General features: G+C 39.5%; 1 protein-coding gene across 1 annotated transcript in view; it reads right to left on the bottom strand.

Moving 5' to 3' along the window:
* Positions 1–7,560: 7,560 nt before the first annotated feature.
* The window catches only part of CCDC175 (coiled-coil domain containing 175), a 137,668-nt gene continuing 125,990 nt past the window's right edge, over positions 7,561–19,238 (bottom strand). Inside the window, exons 17-21 of the mRNA XM_051977762.1 lie at positions 17,658–17,760; positions 17,503–17,546; positions 13,266–13,435; positions 11,838–11,888; positions 7,561–10,474 (exon numbers count right to left, since the gene is read on the bottom strand). Coding sequence (XP_051833722.1) covers positions 10,441–10,474; positions 11,838–11,888; positions 13,266–13,435; positions 17,503–17,546; positions 17,658–17,760 — 402 coding nt within the window. The 3' untranslated portion in view covers positions 7,561–10,440. The remainder of the gene's footprint in view (positions 10,475–11,837; positions 11,889–13,265; positions 13,436–17,502; positions 17,547–17,657; positions 17,761–19,238) is intronic.

A 19,238-nucleotide genomic window follows, 5' to 3' on the forward strand; every position in this document is an offset into this window, starting at 1 on the left:
AGCTTTTTCTACCCCAAAGAGAAACATTAAATGGCTCCTGCCCAGAAAGAATTTATTGAAGAACTCAAAAAAGAATTTAAAAATCAAATGAGAGAGATTGAGGATAAACCAAAAATAAAAATCATCCAAGAAGAATAAGATTATGGAAAAAAAGCCAACCAACTAGAAAAGGAGATCCAGACTCTTAAGGATGAAAATAATTCTTTGAAAGTTAGAATTGGACAAGGTGAAGCCAGTAAATCTATGAGATCAAAATGTAAAAAATGAAAAAAAAAAAGAATATAAAACATTTTTATTCTTATGTATTCTCAAGGTTATGAAAATGTTATGAGAATACTATTTTCTGGAACATTCAGTATCTTTGCAACCTTGGGGGTTAGCTACAACAAGCTCTCCACTTAAATCGTATTGATGTGGTTCTGGCATTTGTATTTCAGAACAACAATATTAATGCCAAATTTCAAAACCCTCAGATTAAAGAGAAAATTTTGCAAGAAACAAGAAAATAATTCAAATATGCTGGAGCTACAATTAGAATTGAATAGGATTTATCAAGCATCCACAATAAAAGACTTCAGGTCCTAGAATCATATGAAGACAATCAAAAGACTTAGACCTATGCCCAAAAAGGCATTCAACCAATTTGCAGGTTTTCAGGACGTTTAAAAAAATCTGAACTTAATGGAAAATTTAACATGTAGAGTCAATATGAAAGATTAATTTTAAGGAACTTAGTATGGACAAATTGTTTTTTATATGGAAATGTATATCATATGTTTCAGATTGACAGTAATTGGGTTGCTCAAAAGAAAGATTGGGGCAGAGTTGAGTATGATCTAAAAAGCAAAACTGTCTAGGAAAAGATAAAAGTAGTAATTATGTGATTGATGAAAATGAAGTGCAAAGGAAGAATTAGACACAGAGACATAGGGGTTGTAGTTCTGGAAACTTACGTTGGGAATGGATTAAATAGGCAACTCTCTCTCTGGCTCTCTCTCTCTCTCTCTCTCATATATATGCCATGAAGGATACAACACCCTTCAAAATCTACAAAGAAATAAGGGATAAAGGATGAGGGCAGAAAATAGGATAAGGTAAGGCATAGAAGGATGTGTAGATTTATGACAGTGGGACAAGATGTATATATTAATGGGAAAGGAATGAAGGTGGAGGGAGAAGATAAGGAAGGAATCTATGGGTGGAGGGAGGTTAAGTAATAACAAGTTATTAAAATAGAAGAGTTATCAGGGATAGGAAATAAGAGATATACACCAATATTACAACAAAGATCAGGAATAGAATTTTTAAAAAAAGTCAAATCATTGATCTTAGACAAAGTCAATTTTAAAGATGTAATCAAAAAAGAAATTTACATTATATGTTGGCCATATTATTATTGTTCTGGATGCTTATTTACATATGGGTAATATATATATGCATATATATGTTTCTGAGTATATACAGGTATGTTTGTGTGTAGGTCTATATAGATATAAGTATATGTGTGTGGGTGTGAATATATACATATATATATATATATAAACACTCAATACTTACATATATATATAAATATATCTATTCTTAATTGTAGCCTTTAAGGGAGATGAAAGGAAAAAAGCATAAAGTAAAAAGTGCTCAGCAGAAAACAGAAGAATAACCTACAAGGAAGCAAAGATGGGCACTAATGAATATCATTTCTTCTATTACTATGTATGCTTTATTGAAATGGAAATTATTATATATTTTTAATGAGGAGCCCTGTAAAATTATGTAAAAATCACACACACACACACACACACACACACACACACAAAAGTCTCCTTTGATCTACAAACCCAAATGATCTTATATCCTCTTGGAGCAAATAAGCTTTCTTGGGGGAAGTCACAATTCCAGGCAAGATTTCACATTCACCTGAGATTTCCCTTAGACTCATGCATAAAATGAGTCTTCAGAAAATGATTCCTGGTAGATCACTTCTTTCTTAAGAATGATATGCCCGCCAAGAGAATCCCTCTTGGTGTTTCTTTAACAATAAAGCTTTTTACCATAGCCTTTGGGTTTAGTGAATTCCTTCACTCTCAAACTTGAGCCTTGGAGAAAGAACCCCATCCATTCCTTCCTCACCTCTTCATCGGCACCCTCATCCCTCATCATTTGGTTGCCCTTCCACAAGGTTTTCATCCATGAGGGTTTTTCTGGCTGAGGTAAACTCACCATACCACCCTTCTATAGTGGGGGATAGCTTGACTTTGCTGGGGCATGCACGTTGGAGCTGTTTAGAGCTTTGAGTGGGTGCAGATTTGTCTCTCTGAGGATGCTTAGACAGACAACCTCTCCAGGGTGACAAATAGCCAAGGAGAGCCTTTGTCACATCTTTCTGTCTCTCTGGAGATTCCTAGAGCAGACAAGAGCTATAGAATTGGGAAAGCTTGGGGCTTGTGGCAGGATGGGTCAGCTTCCTTCCTCCATTCCTAGAAATTCTCCCTTAGGCCGTCTCTTGAAAAAGAGGGACAAATTCGGCTTGAGAGATTTAAAATAGAAAAAGCTCATCTATTTTTGCAATACTGTCTGGTCACAATATAAGTTAGACAACCAGGAGCCAATTAATGGCTCAATCAATTTCACTACTATTAGGGAACTAGACTTATTTTGCCGGAGACAAGGTAATTGGACCAAGGTTCCCTATGTTCAGGCCTTTATGAGTCTGTCTCAGGATCCTAAATTAAGGTTAGATTACAGAATGTTGCTAGTTAAGATTACTGTGGGGAAACTGGAGATAAACACTGATTCTCTAAATGATCCCCTCTTTTCTACTCCCTTAGGGATGCAAGAAGCAGCTGCCTCCCCCACCACCACCACCCGTGGCCCTCAGCAGGACGCTCCCAAATTGCCACCAGAGCCGTCAGACGGAGGATGTCGGATCCCACGCTATCCAACTCCTCTCCCCCAGAGAGTCCCAGAGTCCAGGACTACCCCACTACTTAGTCCTTCTCAGATGAGAAGTGGGGCTTCCTTCTCATCCCGCTCCCTCCTGTCTCCTTCTGAGGCTGCCCTGCCCCCAAGCCTCTGTCCTTTACTTACTTCTCCCCACGAGCCTGATTCAGGCACAGCTGCTGCTCAGGACCTTGATTTGGCTACTTCCTCTAAACTCTGCCCCTTGAGGGAAGGGGCCGACCCTTGGTGGGGGGGGTGGGGGGATTCAGAGTGCAGATGCCCTTCTCCGTGTCAGATCTTTCCCAAATTAAGGAGAAACTGGGCAAATACTCTGGGGATCCCACCAAGTATATTGAGAGTTTAAAGCCATTACCCTCCAGTACAATCTGTCCTGGGGAGATGTTAATATTACCTCCTCTTGTTGTACCATAGAGGAGAAAAAGAGGATCTGGGATCTGGCCCAGAAGTTTGGGGATGACATGGCTTCTTCCCTGATAGATATTAAGCAGGGGCCATAGCCATATTCATCTCAGACCCCGGCTGGAATGATCAGGAGGGGAGCAGGGACAGAGAGAGGAGGGATCATCTCCTAACCTGCCTCATTGAGGGCATGAAAAAGGGATTAAGAAGCAGGTTAATTACAACAAGTTTAGGGAGATCACCCAAGCAGCTAAGGAAAACCTTGCCCTCTTTTAGGGTCGCCTTGTAGAGGCCATGAGGAAATACACTCATCTGGACCCCACTTCTCCAGAGGGGACCACTGTCCTTGGCATGCATTTTATCAATCAGTCTTCCCCAGATAAAAGATGAAAGCTGAAGAAATTGGCTCTAGGGCCCCAGACTCCCTTAACTCAGTTATTGGAAGTTGCCTTTGGGGTATTCAATAACAGGGATCAGAGGAGGATTGAAAGGCCGGAGCAAAGAACAAAGAGCAGGCCCAGATTCTAGCTGCCCTATTTCCAAAGAGCCCCAGGGATTGTGCTTTAGGTGCTGGTCACTGGGCAAGGAATTACTTTCTGAAAGGTGGGCCTCCAAGCCCTTGCCTTAGATGCAACCAGGAAGGACACTAGAAGAGCAACTGCCCAGGGAAGGAGAGAGCCACGGCCTCCCAGTCTCGCCTTCCAGGCCTCTCAAGACCTGGACTGACGCGGCCCTGGGTTCAGCTCCCTCTGCTCTGTTACCGCTGCCGAACCCCGGGTCACTTTGGACATAGCAGGTATGCCCATCTCCTTTATCTTTGATACAGGACCTTTCTGTTCTGCTTGTGCATTCGGGTCCTGCTCTCCCCTCCCCCACAACGTGATGGGAATTGAGGGGAGACACTGGAACTGCTTGGAAACCTTCCCCCTGCCTTGCTGGTTCAGGGACCTACTGCTTCCACATTCTTTTTTAATTATCACTTCCTGTCCCACCCCGTTAATGGGGAGAAACTTGATGGTGAAGCTGGAAGCCCAATTCTCTCTGCTCAAACCTCCAAATAATCTCTTTGTGCACCTTCCCAGACCCCCCCACATTCCCTATGAAATCTGGTGGGGACATAGACTCTTCCCTGTGGGACCAGGGCATCCCTGGAAGAGCCACGCAGGCCACCCCAGCCCTCATTAAGTTACGGGTTCCTAGTGTGTTTCCTTATAGGCACCAACACCCAATTAAGCAGGAAGACAGGGTAGGGTTGCAGCCTCTGATTGAAAAGTTCCTTAAGTTTAAACTCCCTATTCCCTGCCAGTCTCCCTGCAATACTCGGATTCTTTCTGTTAGAAAAGTGGAGACTACCACATGGTGCAGGATCTCAGGGCAATTAATGAAGGCTTCATTCCGATTCATCCCATAGTGCCCAATTCATACACGATTCTTATGGAGATTCCAGGGAATGCAATGGTTTTCCACCCAGTACCTTAAAGATGCCTTTTTCTGCATAACTTTGCATAAGGACTCAAGGTTCCTTTTTGCTTTTGAATGGGCTAAGCCAGGGGAACTCCCCCACCGGTTAACCTGGACTGTTCTGTCTCAAGGCTTTCGAGACAGTCCACACCTGTTCGGGCAAGCCTTAGCCAAAGACTTAAGGGAACTGGAGCTGCCCAGCAGCAGCCTTATCCAATATGTGGATGATATTTTGCTCTGCAGCCCCACCAGGGAAGAGTCCCTAACAGCAGCCACAAAAACCCTAAATTTTCTATCTTTGAGAGGCTACAGGGTCTCCCGACCAAAGGCCCACATAACCTGCCAGTCTGTCAAACATTTGGGCCACAATCTCACCCCCACCTCTCGCTCTCTAACTGAGGAACGAAAATAGCCTATCCTAATCTTGCCAGACCCTGACTCAAAGAGGCAGCTGCGTACCTTTCTAGGCATGGCCGGCTTCTGCAGGATTTGGATCCCCAATTTTGGGATTATTGCCAAACCCCCTCTATGATTCTATTTGAGGTCCCGATAACCTTCCTCTTGAATGGGGACCTGATCAGGCCAAGGCTTCTAAAACCCTTAAAGCCAAACTGACCCCTGCCCCTGCCCTGGCCCTCCCTGACTTACAGAAACCTTTCACCCTATATGTGGATGAGAGGTGCGGGCAGGCATTGGGAGTCCTTACCCACCTTCTAGGGCCCCATCCCAGACCCGTGGCCTATTTCTCAAAGAAGCTGGACTCTGTCTCCCTAGGAAGGCCTTCCTGCCTCAGAGCATTGGCTGCCACAGCTGTTAACTGAGGAAGCCTCCAAACTGACCTTGGATCAGCCATTAGATGTTCTACTCCCTACAGAGTCCAAAGCATTCTAGAAGCCAAAGGGCACCACTGGCTCTCGAGTGAGAGGCTTACTAGGTACCAAGCCCTCCTACTCAATACCCCTGGCCTGACTCTCTGAGTCTGTCGCACTTTAAATCCTGCCACTCTTCTCCCTGAAGTCTCTCAGCCGGGAGAGGTTGTCTATAATTGTGAGGAAGTTATAGATTCTGTCTACTCCAGCAGACCTGATCTAAAGGACACCCCCCTTGAGAACCCAGACAGGGAGTGGTTCACAGATGGGTCGAGCTTTCCTGAGAATGGGGAGAGAAAAGCGGGCTATTTAGTGGTGTCTCTTCAGAGCTCTCTGGAGGCCAAGCCATTACCTCCTGGGACTTCTAAAGGCTGAGCTCATAGCCCTAACCAGAGCTTTAGAACTGGGGAAGGGAGTGAGAGTCAACATCTACACTGACTCCAGATATGCTTTTCATATTTGGAAAGAGGCTTGTTGACAGTGAAAAACTCTCCCATTAAACATGCAGAAGAAATTCTGCATCTATTGCAAGCCGTCCGTGAATCTAGAAAGGTCCCCGTCATATTCTGGAAAGGGCATCAGAAAGGAGATTCACTTCAGGCTAAGTGAAACAGGCTGGCAGATTCAGCTGCTAAAGCTGCTGCCCTTTCACCATTGACTATTCCCCCAGCTGCCTGAGTCTTTTGTTCCTAATTATAGCCCACAGGAAAAGGCTCTTGCAAAGGAAAGGAGAGGCAAGTCAGTGGAAACTGATCTCTGGTTTCTACCAGGCCACGCACCTGGGGAGAGATACTCTCCAATCCCTGGGGAAGCGTGTTTTCACGGGCCACAAGCTAGGAGAAACGATCAGACAGGTCTGCCAGACCTGCCCAATCTGTGCCCAGGTGAGTCCTGAGGGAGCTGTTAAGCCCCCACCTCTCCGGAAGCCAGTCCAGAGGAGGGGCACGTACCCTGGTGAGGATTGGCAACTAGACTTCACGCATATGCCCCCTTGTAGAGGTTTCAAGTTGCTTCTGGTGTTTGATGACACATTCACTCACTGGGTAGAAGCTTTTCCTTCCAGGACTGAGAAGGCTAAAGGAATATCTAAGTGTTTGCTGAAAGAGATCATACCACGTTTTGTCTTGCCCAGCGCTTTACAGAGCAATAAGAGGCCGGTCTCTATTTCTCAGGTAACCCAAGGGGTAGCCAGAGCACTTAACATTTCTTATCATCTCCCCTCTGCCTAATGTCCTCAAGCCTCTGGAAAGGTGGAGAAAATGAACCACAAGCTTAAGAGAATCCTTATTAAACTATGTCTAGAGACTTGAGAGGACTGGATGAAGAATCTCACTTTGGGGCTAGAGTCAGAATTGCCCCCGGGGAGATGATTAAGCTGAGTCCCTTTGTTCTGTATTGACAACCTTTCTTAATCACAGACTTTCTTGTGGATTGGGAGCTGTATCTGGTCACTTAGTTTGCTACTCAGCTGAGTGCATTTCTATGAGCACCTCCCTAGGCCCTTAGAGCTCAGACTCAGATCCCATCCCTTGTCAATCCAGGTGATTTGGTGTATTTGAAAATCTGGAAGCCCCAGGGATCTGACCCTTTAGGTGTAAAGTGGAAAGGCCCCTACAGGGTTATTCTGACCACTCTAACGGCAGTTAAACTGAAAGGGTCCCCCAGCTGGACTCATATTTCTAGAATTAAAAATGCTGCTGCTGTTACTTCTCCTTCAGATATCCCAGCGTATTCATGTGAGCCACAGAGCACCTGAAGTTTCTTTCACAAGAATCCTGAGAAATCTCTGGAGAAGGAAGGGTGAAATGTCTATAATCTTCTTCTCTCCTCATCATGAGGACTTTACTCCTGATGCTCTCTCTCTCTAGCTTTCCTGGCTTTACTCTGTGGATCCTCGCCAGTGAGGTGACAACTTCCTGATCAGACTAGGGGACTCTGTGGGGAATGGGGGTGTCCAGGTGTGCCATCACCACCCCCAGGGTGGCCACAGATACAGCCGAATGCATTCTTTGCAAAGGTCCCACTCCCACGCGTCACTATCTCCTCCCTGGACGCTACCCCTTTCGTGCTAGCCAACCTCCAAGGGAACTACTTTGCCCCGACTGTCCCCTACTTTCCGGCTGGGAAGGCTTTCATATCTACACATCACCACACCACAGAAACAGTGGTTGTCACTTTCCCATAATGGCCAGGTCTATATCCCTGATGTGGGGACACTGACCTGCACCACCAATACTGTGGGGTGCAAATGAGGTGATCTCTCTCAGGCCTGCCGCAATTTTACCATGGCAACTTGCACCAGCTGCACAGAAGGGTCACAGGTCAGGTGCACCTAGGATTATGCACCTCCTCAAAGGGTAACTGTGGAGAACCATTCCGGGATATCTTGGCAAGCTCCTTCCCAGTGCTTCTAGAGCTCCTTCCTTAAAGCTCCTCCGTAACCTCCTGAAAACTAACATTCCAATTGATAGAATGCTAAAATCTGACCTCAGATATTATCCGTGCAAAGTAAATACCCCATCCCCCTCCAGCACCTCTAAGGGGCTTATTAAGAGAAATGCCTCTGACTGGGACCCTCCCCCACCTGTGATTCTCTCCACCTGGTGCCTGACTCCTTTCAAACACTTCGGGTCCTGTACTTTAGGCCACTTGATTACCCCTTTCACTGTATACAATGCCAGTGCCTCAGACACAGCCCCCATGCCTCTGAGGAGACAAAAGCGGGGATTTGGGGAAAATGTTCTGTGCTATTTAAAGAAAGGGCCTGGGATGCTAATTCCCTGGGTTGGACACTTAGAACACGAAAGCTTTCTCTCCTACCTAAAGGCCATAATCAACCAGCTTGCTCTTTCTCTGAGGGAGATCCAGGAATCTCTTGACTCATTGGCTGACTTGGTTTTAGATAATCAAATAGTCTTAGATTATCTTCTCGCCTCTAGCGGAGGTGTCTAATTCTTGGTCAACACCTCTTGCTGCATGTACATTAACAACTCAAGGAAAGTCAAGCTATGGACTGAGAGAATCTTACAGAAAGCTGCGGGCATGCAAGACACCCAGGAGCAGTTCCTCACTCCTCCCCAGTCCTCCTCTGGGTGGAATTCCTGGATATGGCCCCTACTGGCCCCTATACTAACTCCTCTTCAAATGATTCTTTTGCTCATATTTGGCCCCTGCACTTTCAGATTGCTTGTGAGATTTGTTTCCTCTAGGGCTTCAAGCTGCGAACTTCCAACTTCTCCTGCGACCTGGGGATTATGAGACAACTGATGGGCAAACTCAATGTCCCTTGGATGCTGCAGCTGCTGTTTTCAGATCTCGTTTCTCTCCTCCAAGCACAACCCCCCAATCATGGCCAGCTCTACAATCACTCTCAACAGGAAGTAGCTATGGAAGATCTGAGACCCTCAACCCTTTTCCCAAAAGAATTTGTGCTTATTGCTTGAGGAGGGAGATGATGAGAGTAAAATCTGTATGACCTGAGTGAGCTCTGTAACAAATCCAAATGGTCTTGCAACCTCTCAGAGGAAGATAAGTTTTCTTGCAGGAAGTCACAACTCCAGGCAAGATTTTACTTTTACCTGAGATTTCCCTTAGACTCATACATAAAATGGGTCTTCAGAAAACGACTCTTTGCAGAGAATCCCTCTTGGTGTTTCTTTAACAATAAAGCTTTTTACCATAGCCTTTGGGTTTAGCAAATTCCTTTGCTCCACTCCCGAACTTCTGCCTTGGAAAAGGTAACCTCACCCATTCCTGCCTAACCTCCACATTGATACTCTTATCCCTCATCATTTTGAATTCTCTCTGATGTTCTTTTTGGCACATGGCAATGTTTTGGATTTTTTTCCTTTTTGTCTTTTTTCCTTATTTTGAATTGTATTTAGCAAAAATTTTTTTAAAAGTTTATAAGCTACTATTGGGCTAAAAAAATTGGATGCTCATGAAATGTTGAACAATGTAAGACAAAGGACAGATAGATCCCTGAAGTATTCCACTTAAGATGAATATGATCTACTTACTCTGACTTTTTGCCATCCAAATTAGTTTTAAACTTAATTATCCATGCAGTTATCAATTTAGCCTTCATCTTTTCTTTGGGTATAAGAATTTCATAAGATTTTCTGCTGTTTTGCTAAAACCTAGATTAACTAGATTTCTATATGTCCCCCATAAACCAACCAAACCAGAAATGAGACTATTTTGGTAGACTTAGTGAAGCCCATTTTTGCCAGCTCATAAAGCAGCTCTTTAATAATAAAATCAATTTTACTATATTGTTTATAGACTCCCCTCTTAAAGCAGGAGATAGTAGAGAATCAGGACATTTGCTCTCCTACAATTCTGCCTCTTTTTTCTCAATGAACATGTTTCAAAAACTAATGAAAATGAGTCAGCAATTGTTTTTGCCAGATCTTTTATTAATACTGTATAAGATTGGTCTAAACCTGGTTACTTAAACTTAAGTTATAATACTTTTAATAATATAACATTTTTCTTATTTTTATTCTTTTAAATTTATGTTAATTTGAATCTTTGCTCTAACTTGACATTCCTAGATCTCAATTTTCTCCAGTATAAAAGGAAAGAATTAGGCTTGATGGATTCCTTGTTTTCTTCTAGCTCTAATTCTTATGGTCTTCTGAGACAAAGCTTGATTCTATACAGTCTGTTGATTAAGAAATGACTTTCACATCAATGACAGTTTATATCTTGTCTGTTAAAAAAATGATCAACTTCAGTTTTCTGTAATTTATTATTTTCCTTTTTTGGGATTTTCAGATTTTTTCCTAGGAAAAAAGTATTCATAACATATAAATAAAATTTTTCTGTGTAGTTTACACAATGTTGTTCTTATTCGTGAATGATATCCATTATTTACTATCATTGTCTCTATGAATGCCAGTGGCTCTCAATTTGTCTCCAGGATCAAATACAAATTCCTGTTTTGTTTTCAAAGTGCATAAAGCAGCCCCCTTATATATTTCCAGTCTTGTTATAAGTTACTCCCTGCCATATGCTCTTTGATCTAGTGACAATTGATGCAGGAAAGATTCCTTTCTTTGTGATTCCTAATCCCCCTTGGTCCCTTTGTATTCCAATAGAAGATCCGGCCTGTCCCAGCCCCCAGCAGGATCTGAGCCAACTCGGGACTACACCCAAAAGCCTCTCTAGCTAAATCTCCCATTATAAAAGGGACATGCTGGGACCCCCTCTTTGCAGAGGTCCCAAACATGTTAGCCATGTCAGAACTTTCTGTCCACTGGACCCTCTGGCCGGTGCCCTCCTTATCTCTACCTTGGCCTATACTTTAACCTTGCCTCCAAAACCCATAATTAACCTCTTTTATCAATCTAGCTTTTCTGGCAGATAAATGCTTTTATTGGGGACTTGGGCCACTACTAGACCTCATTTGCTGCCGTATCCTAGCGCCAAATCCAAAGAAATTGCAGGGGAGCTCCGTTTGACTCCCTGTACCCCAAACCTGCCACTGGACCTCAACTAAACCCTAATTTCATTTAATTATCCCAAATCTAGACCTCATCAACAATGACCTGACTTCCATGACCTGCATCTCTCTTCTCTGGGTTATTCCACATACTTAGAACTCTTTCCTTCCTCAACTTCTGCCCATTGATTTCCCTGGCTTCCTTTAAATCCCAATTAAATTTGTGCCTTCTACAGGAATCCTTTCCCAACCAACCTCCCCTTAATTTTAGTGCTTTTCTTCTACTAATTATTTCCTATTTATCTTATATGGGTCTTATATGGCACATTGTCTCCCCCATTAGATTGTAAGCTCCATCTGGGCAGGGACTGTCTTGACTTTTTTTTTTTTTTTTTTTTTTTTTTTTTTTTTTTAGCCCCAGCATGTAGCACCATTCCTAGTACTTTGTAGGCTTTTGTTTATTGATTGAAATATCAAAATACAAAGTGATTTGATTTGCTGGGTCTTTTTTAAAATTCCATTTTGTGAAAGACAGGATATTAGGACAAAAAATATAATCCATTTATCAGTCAATTAGTCAACAAACTTCTAAGAGTGCCAAGACAAAAATGAAATAATCCCTGCTCTCAAGGAACTTATATTCTTTCATTGCCTAATGGACTCCATTATTTAATGCACCTTATTATTTAAAGAACTCTACTCACTTTTTTCCAGGTTGGGGGCTTTTCTTCCTTTTCTTTCTTTCATCAGTCTTTCTAAAAAAGATAGTGATTTCAAATGGTTAAATTGGAAATACTTGAACTCTTCAGTTATCTTGAATTTCACAAAAATAGACTATTTCATTTTCTACTAATGCTGGTTAAGAATTTCAAATGCAGAAATGAATAGCAATTTTTAAAAAGTTATGTTTGAGTCTTTAATTAAGAAATCATGATAGGCTATTGCAGAGCTTTTTAAACGTTTTCTGCTTGCAACCTCTTTTCACCTGAGAAATTTTTATGACTAGTGGTATAAAGGTATGTAAAATAGGTATATAAATCTTACATTTCCTGAGAATTAATCATAAATTTGTGACTCTTCACATTCAGTTTTGAAACTTCCCATGAGATTGTGATCCACAATTTAAGAAGCTTTGGGTTATTCAGATTATGGTAACTTCAGAGATTTTTGTCATAGATTATAATTAAATTGAAGATATAAAGAGAGAAGGATCTGATATTCATATTCCCCAAGAAAGGCTTGAAAACTGTGTTCACTGAATGCTCAATGAAAGATTTGAACCTTTACTATACTACATGAAATAAAGGCCTGTGTGCCATAAAGATTTTTCAGGCTGTTATATCACAGTTCTCTTTAACTGTCCTGACTCAGTTTCCCTGCACTACTTTCCCTTGTCTCAGTTTCTTTAACTGTTCTGTGTCAATCCCCTATGTTGAAACCCCCTGGTCTGACTGAGGACCAATTACTCTAAGGTTATAAATTGTTAGCAAGATACACAAGAAAGTAGACCTCCTGACTCTTTTCTGTCCTCAAGAATTTACAATATCCTCTAAAATATTCCAAGATATTTCACTGACATCTTTATCTCTGTGTATTCAGACATCCTGTCTCTGGGTTTTTTTGGGGTTTATGACCTCTTCCATCCTGACAGTTTTCCCGCGCTTCTCACTCCTTCATTTGTTCAGAGAAAAGGTATTTAAGAAGTTGGGGTTCCTCCATTCATGACGGGAGGCTGGCAGCTGGAGGATGGAGGCTGGCGGTGGGATGCTGGACGCTGGATTCTTTGAGATGACAGTCTCCTCCAGCCTTGGGACCAATATGGATTCCTTGGTCCCAGTATACTTCTCTCTCTCTGACTGGATAATTTGAGATGAGAGTCCTGTCCAATCAATCTTACTCTCCCATTAATAAAATATTAAAAACTCTCTAATCTCTCTCCTACCTCAGTTTCTTTGGCATTACAAGGCATAAAAATATTTATAAGAATGAAAAAAAAATGACTCATACACATTACCCCTCTATTACCATTTGGCCTTCTCTATCAATCATACCATCATACTTAGTTATCGTTTTTGGTTATTAGTCATGGGTACATACAAGCAAAAATTTAATATTTTGAGAACATTACTTACACAATGTCAATGATAGTGGTTGATTCCTTATAATCAATTATGTATTCCAGATTATCAACATTCCTTCTGAGCCAACCACAAATGACGCTCAACTTGTCTTCTCTCAAATAAAGATATCTTATCAACTTTTCCGTTTCTCCCAAAGTAATCATGTTTTTTCCTTTAAATTTCTATAATAATAATAGTAATAATAATATTTTACTACCTTCCTCCTAGATCTGATCTCTCTTAATAGAAGATCCCTTTAACGTAAAACAAAAAAAACCCTAAAGTCTTCTCAAATATGTAAAGGCCACTTATATCTTTATATAAAATCTTACCATTTTATATGAAAGTAATGGAATTTTATTGTTCTATAAAAATGATGAACAGGCTGGTTTTAGAAAGGCCTGGAAGATTTAAATTCACTTAATAGTGAAACAATCAGAATCAGGAATACATCAGCATATTTGTGCAATGATCGACTATGAAAGACTTGATTCTCAGAAGTTCAGTGATCCAAGGCAATCCCAATAAACTTTAAGTGGAAAATGCCATCCATATACAAAGAGATAACTATGGAGACTGAATGTAAACCAACACATGCTGTGTTCACTTTCTTTTTCTCTTCTTTTTTTTTTAATTTTTCTCTCTAATGGTTTTTCCCTTTTATTCTGATTTCTCTCTCCCAATATGATTCATAAGGAAATGTTAAAAAAAAAAAAAAGAATGTATGTGTATAACAAACAAATTTTTACATGTAACTGGGGAAAATAAAAATTAAAAAGAAAACAATTACCCTTTTAATTTTTTAAAAACTATGACAATGTACAGGAAAATAATACATTAAGAAGAAACAAGATTGCTAACAAGTTCCAAGCAAGACCCTAGAATAGAAAGAAAAACTGTTTTCTATTTAAAACAAATAATAATATCAAGAAAAATTGATGCAAAATATGGCATTTTGAGGAAGAAATGTTAAATTCCTTATGGGCCTAGCCTTAATTGACATTTTCACCATCCCCAAAATACAATTAAGAATGATTTGATGAGGACTTGAACCAAAACATCTCATTAATCATTTGATATAATAATGGATGATGTCAAACTATATGGCTCCATCAGAAAACACATTTAAGGTAATATAACTTATTACAGTATTTGTCCTTTCTTTCTTAATTATAGTTATTTACCTTTCTTTAGGATATTTGCAAATCAAATATTTGTTGTTGTTTTTTTTTTTTTTTTTTCCTTTGTAGGATTGCTTCAGAAGTCTGATTTTTATTTAATGCCTTTTTTTTTTCCCATTGATTCAGGGTTACAAAGTTTGTCATTTTGGGTTTCATCTTGAACTCCTTTATTTTATTTTCCATTTACTTTGAGACTTATCAGGACAAAGACTTTCAAATATGAAGGAAATGTAAATAGCCATACTGTATACTAACAATACAATAAAGAAACAGTTCAACAATAATAATGAAAGTTTTTCTCCTCATCACTTGCAAAACTTATACATTGTTGGAACTGTTAAATTTAACTACATTGAGTCTTTGCTTTTGAAGCATGTGTTCTTGATGTTTCTGGAGTAATTTATGGATCCTTTGGCTTAGTGCTTTTTTTTCCCTCACTGAGGCAATTGGGGTTAAGTGACTTGCCCAGGGTCACACAGCTAGGACTTGTTAAGTGTCTGAGGTCAGATTTGAACACAAGTCCTCCTGATTTCAGAGCTGGTGCTCTATTTACTTAGCTGTGTGACCTAACTGCCCAGGATTTAGTGCTTTGAATTTGAAAACTAGGAAATATAGCTAAGATCCCAAAGGGTACAGTAGAATGGATTAGTAGATGGTCAATTGGCTTAGAGTTGACCTTCCATTACCGACCTTCCAGTTAAGTTTCCAACTTTGGGGATATGCTTAACTCTTTCTCATTGCCACATCCTTTGAGTCTACATCCATATTATTCCTCATATGCATATTCCTCTTTCTTCGCTATAGATTCACAGAAGCAGAAATAGTGTTGTCAATGGTAGTAACAGTTAGCAGATGCAGGATGTGTCTGGTGGTGACCATTATTGATGTAGTTCCTCCGTCATTTTTGAGAGGACCAATGACATCATTGGTAATGTCTTGACTTATGAATGAATTGGATTTAAGTGAGGCATAATTGTGCAAAGTCATCATCTTTGTTCCAGAGTCCTCAGAGTTCACTGGGAGGACAAAAGTCAGGACTGGCTAGCAGATTAATGCTGAGTGACAAGGGATTTCTGGGCCAGAGGGAGTATTAACTAAGTAGTCTATAGTTTCTGTGTTCTTTTGAGCCTAGACAAAGACTGTAGTGGCTAATGAGCATATAGTATGCCTAAAGTGTACAAAAGTAGAACATTGGGAACACTGATTCTTGGAAAATTTTTTTCTGATTTTAATGTTTATTGATTATATTTCTAAAGCTATTAAAGTTATATTTTATGGTAGGTTTGGTCTAGTATTATTATAAGTCCCTTTTGAACTTTGGAAAAATGGGATAGGAATATCCTTCCACAGTGGACTTGGAGATGGAGGAGGCCAACTTTGAAGGTGACATTCAGTAGTGCCAAATGAGAAGCCTCAAGATCAAAGTTTTGATAAGAAAGTCAAAGTTGTGTACCTTCTTAGGCTTTGGAAATACTATGGACATAGTTGCTTAAAGCTAATTTAGTTTTTTTTTCCCCCAGTTGATTATTTCAGTAAAGCAAGAATTGGTCTACCAATCACAGATCCATCTAACTTAATTATTTCCTCCTCCAGTGCTGTCTCTTTAAATCTCACTCACATTGATGAACCTAGTCCCTAAAAGGCAATTGATAATCCTTACTTGAGATACTATTAGTAATCCTAATGGATTATGCTTTCAAGGCCTTTCAAGGTCTCTGAGTGTACTCCCAATTTATTACAAGCCAGAAGTAGTTTTTAGGGAAAAAAAAAGTTGTTTAGATATAACAAAGACAGCTTTCACAATAACCTCAACTAAAATTGTGCATGCACTCTTCCTTTGCAACGTAAGATCCCTGCACACACTAAGCTCAAATTTAGCCAGCATATGTGGTCAAGGAGTAAACTCACAGCTTTTAAGTTGTGGGAAGTTTTCAGTAGAGTCTTAAGGGAGCTTCTTTTCACTGTGGTTCTTGATGAGGCTCCAAGTATTAATCCTCTCATTGAGTACTGAAGCTGTTTTATATTTGATATATCTAGTTTGTCTTTAATATTTCTTTCCCCACATCTTCTTCATTTGTTTCAGGCATGTCAATTTTTTATGACTTCATTTAGGCAAAGATAATGGACTGGTTTGCCATTTTCCTGTCCAGCTCATTTACAAATGGAGATGCCGAGGCAAATAGAGTTAGGTGACTTGCCCAGGATCACACAACTAGGACATATCTGAGGCAAATTCAAACTCAAAAAGATGAGTCTTCCTGATTTGAGGCCCAACAGTGTCCACTTCATCACCTAGCTGTCCTTCCCCTCTTGATGAAAATGTTCTTGCCAGCCACTACAGCTCTAGGGATATTGCTATGCCTCTGGTGGACATTCATAGGGAAATGTGGTGCGCAAAATTGTCAACTGATCAATTATGGGGTCAGAAAGGGAAATTTGCTTCTCCTACTTCAAGGACAATTCCCTCTGGGTTCCTTCAATGCTGGATTGTACCATCTTTGGACTGGATTGCTATTGATGAAGAGAGATGCTAAACTGGCTCTTTGTGTGTGACTTAGGGGTGTGTAAGATTCTTCCTACCAATCACTAGATATTTCCTGAATGATATCATCTACTTTCATCAAATGACTCAAAAATTCCAAAATCTTTTCAAATTGATTATAAACTCATTTTCATATATATTTTTTCCTTTTTGTTGATTGATTCAACATATCTGGGCCCTCTATGATTAAATTCAGTTGAGTGTGGGTTTTCATTCTGCATCTACATATAGGTTTGGGGAGGATCATTCCTAGAGTGCTGACTATTCAACAATTTCAGCAAACTTTTTAAAGCAATTTATATATTCTGGACTTATTGCTAAGCATTGAAACTATAGATACAAAAATGAAGCAATGCCTTCCCTAAAGAAGCTTATGTTTTTCTGAATTGCACCTTCAAATTATACATTTTCTGAGGCACAGCAATTCATAAAGAACATCTATTAAGTTAAAGAGGTCCTGTGACCTGCATTATTGGAGAATATATGTAAAGTAATGGAATTATATTAAACAAATATATGAACCCACCTGTATTTCCTTCTGAGTTTCCTTCCACATATCCAAAAACATGTCTAAGAGAAAAATTTTGAAAATTATTGAAAATAATTTCCCATTGCTAATTTAAAAAATTAGTTCTTTAAAACTTGAGAGTATTTAAATTTTTATAACAAATTGCCTATTACCGTGAAGATCTTGCGCGTCATTTTCCAATTTTTCTACTGTAAGAGTATATCTTTGTCCTTCCCTTGTAAGATAATCTATATCTTCTTTCACTAGTCTAATAGCCTGAGATAAAACATAGGCAGTTCTTTAAAATAACATAGAAAATGTACATTAAGGATTAATTCTTCATTATTCAATTTGCCTTAACAAATATTCATTAAGCATGAGAAAGTTGAAGGGGAAAAAAATGAGAGCTATGCAGAGAATTATGAAAGTTTTTTGAGAAAAGCCAACATCTTGGGAAAAGCACAGAAAATGACTGAAGAAAACAATTTAAAAATTAATTTGGCAAAATGGAAAAAGAAAACAACTCTTTAAAAAAATAGAATCGGCAAAATGGGGGGCATCCACTGAACAAAACAACTCCTTTAAAAGTACAATTGATCAAATGCAAAAGGAGGTAAAAAAGTTAACTGAAGAAAATAATTCACTAAAAATTAGAATTAGACAAATGGAAGTCAATGACACAATGAGACAGCAAAAATCAGTCAAACAAAACAAAAAAAAATGTGAGATGTCTTGCTGGAAAAAGAATAGATATGGAAAATAGATCCAGGAGAAAAAATCTAAGAGTTATTGAACTACCTGAAAGCTATGAAGACAAAAAAGACCCTGGACAACATCTTTCAAGAAATTATCAAGGAAAACTGCCTTGATATCCTAGAACCAAAGGGCAAAATAGTCACTAAAAAATCTCTCTCCTTTTATGCTTTCCCACCTTACTAGTGTGTTTTGCTTCTGACCAACATCTCCCTCACCATTTTAACCTTTAAAAACAAGTTTTTTTTTTCCTTTGACTGATTCAAATTAAAATGACAGGAAATATAGAATTAGTAATCTTAATTGTGAATGGGATGAATTTTCCCATAAGATAAAAGTGAATAGAGTGGATTAAAAGCCAGAATCCTATAATATATTGTTTACAAGAAATACATTTGAAGCAGAGATACATACAGAATAAAGGAAAAAGGCTGGAGCAAAATATATTCTGCTTCAGCTGAAATTAAAAAAAAAAAAAAACATGGATAGCAATCCTGATCTCAAATAAAGCAAAAGCAAAAATAGATCGAATTAAAAGATAAGGAAAGAAATATTGTTAAAGGGTACCATGGATGATGAAGTAATATCAATGCTAAACATATATGGGCCAAATTATATAGCATCCAAATTCTTAGAGAAGTTAAGTTGCAAGAAGAAATAGCAAAACTATACTAGTGGGGCGATCTCAACTTCCCTCTACCAAAGCCATATAAATCTAATCACAAAATAAACAAGAAAGAAGCTAAGGAAGTGAATAGAACTTAGAAAAATTAGATATAATAGAACTCTGGAGAAAGTTGAATGGGGCATATGAATATACCTTTTTTTCTCAATGGTATATGGAACCTACACAAAACCTGACCATGTATTAGAGCAGAAAATTCTCACAATCAAATACAGAAAGGCAGAAATCGTAAATGCATAATTTTCAGATCATGATACAATGAAAATTATATGTAATAAAGAGCCATGAAAAAATTATTTGGAAACTAAATGTTCTA

This window comes from Antechinus flavipes, chromosome 2 (genome assembly GCF_016432865.1).
Source record: "Antechinus flavipes isolate AdamAnt ecotype Samford, QLD, Australia chromosome 2, AdamAnt_v2, whole genome shotgun sequence".
Taxonomy (NCBI): Eukaryota; Metazoa; Chordata; class Mammalia; order Dasyuromorphia; family Dasyuridae; genus Antechinus; species Antechinus flavipes.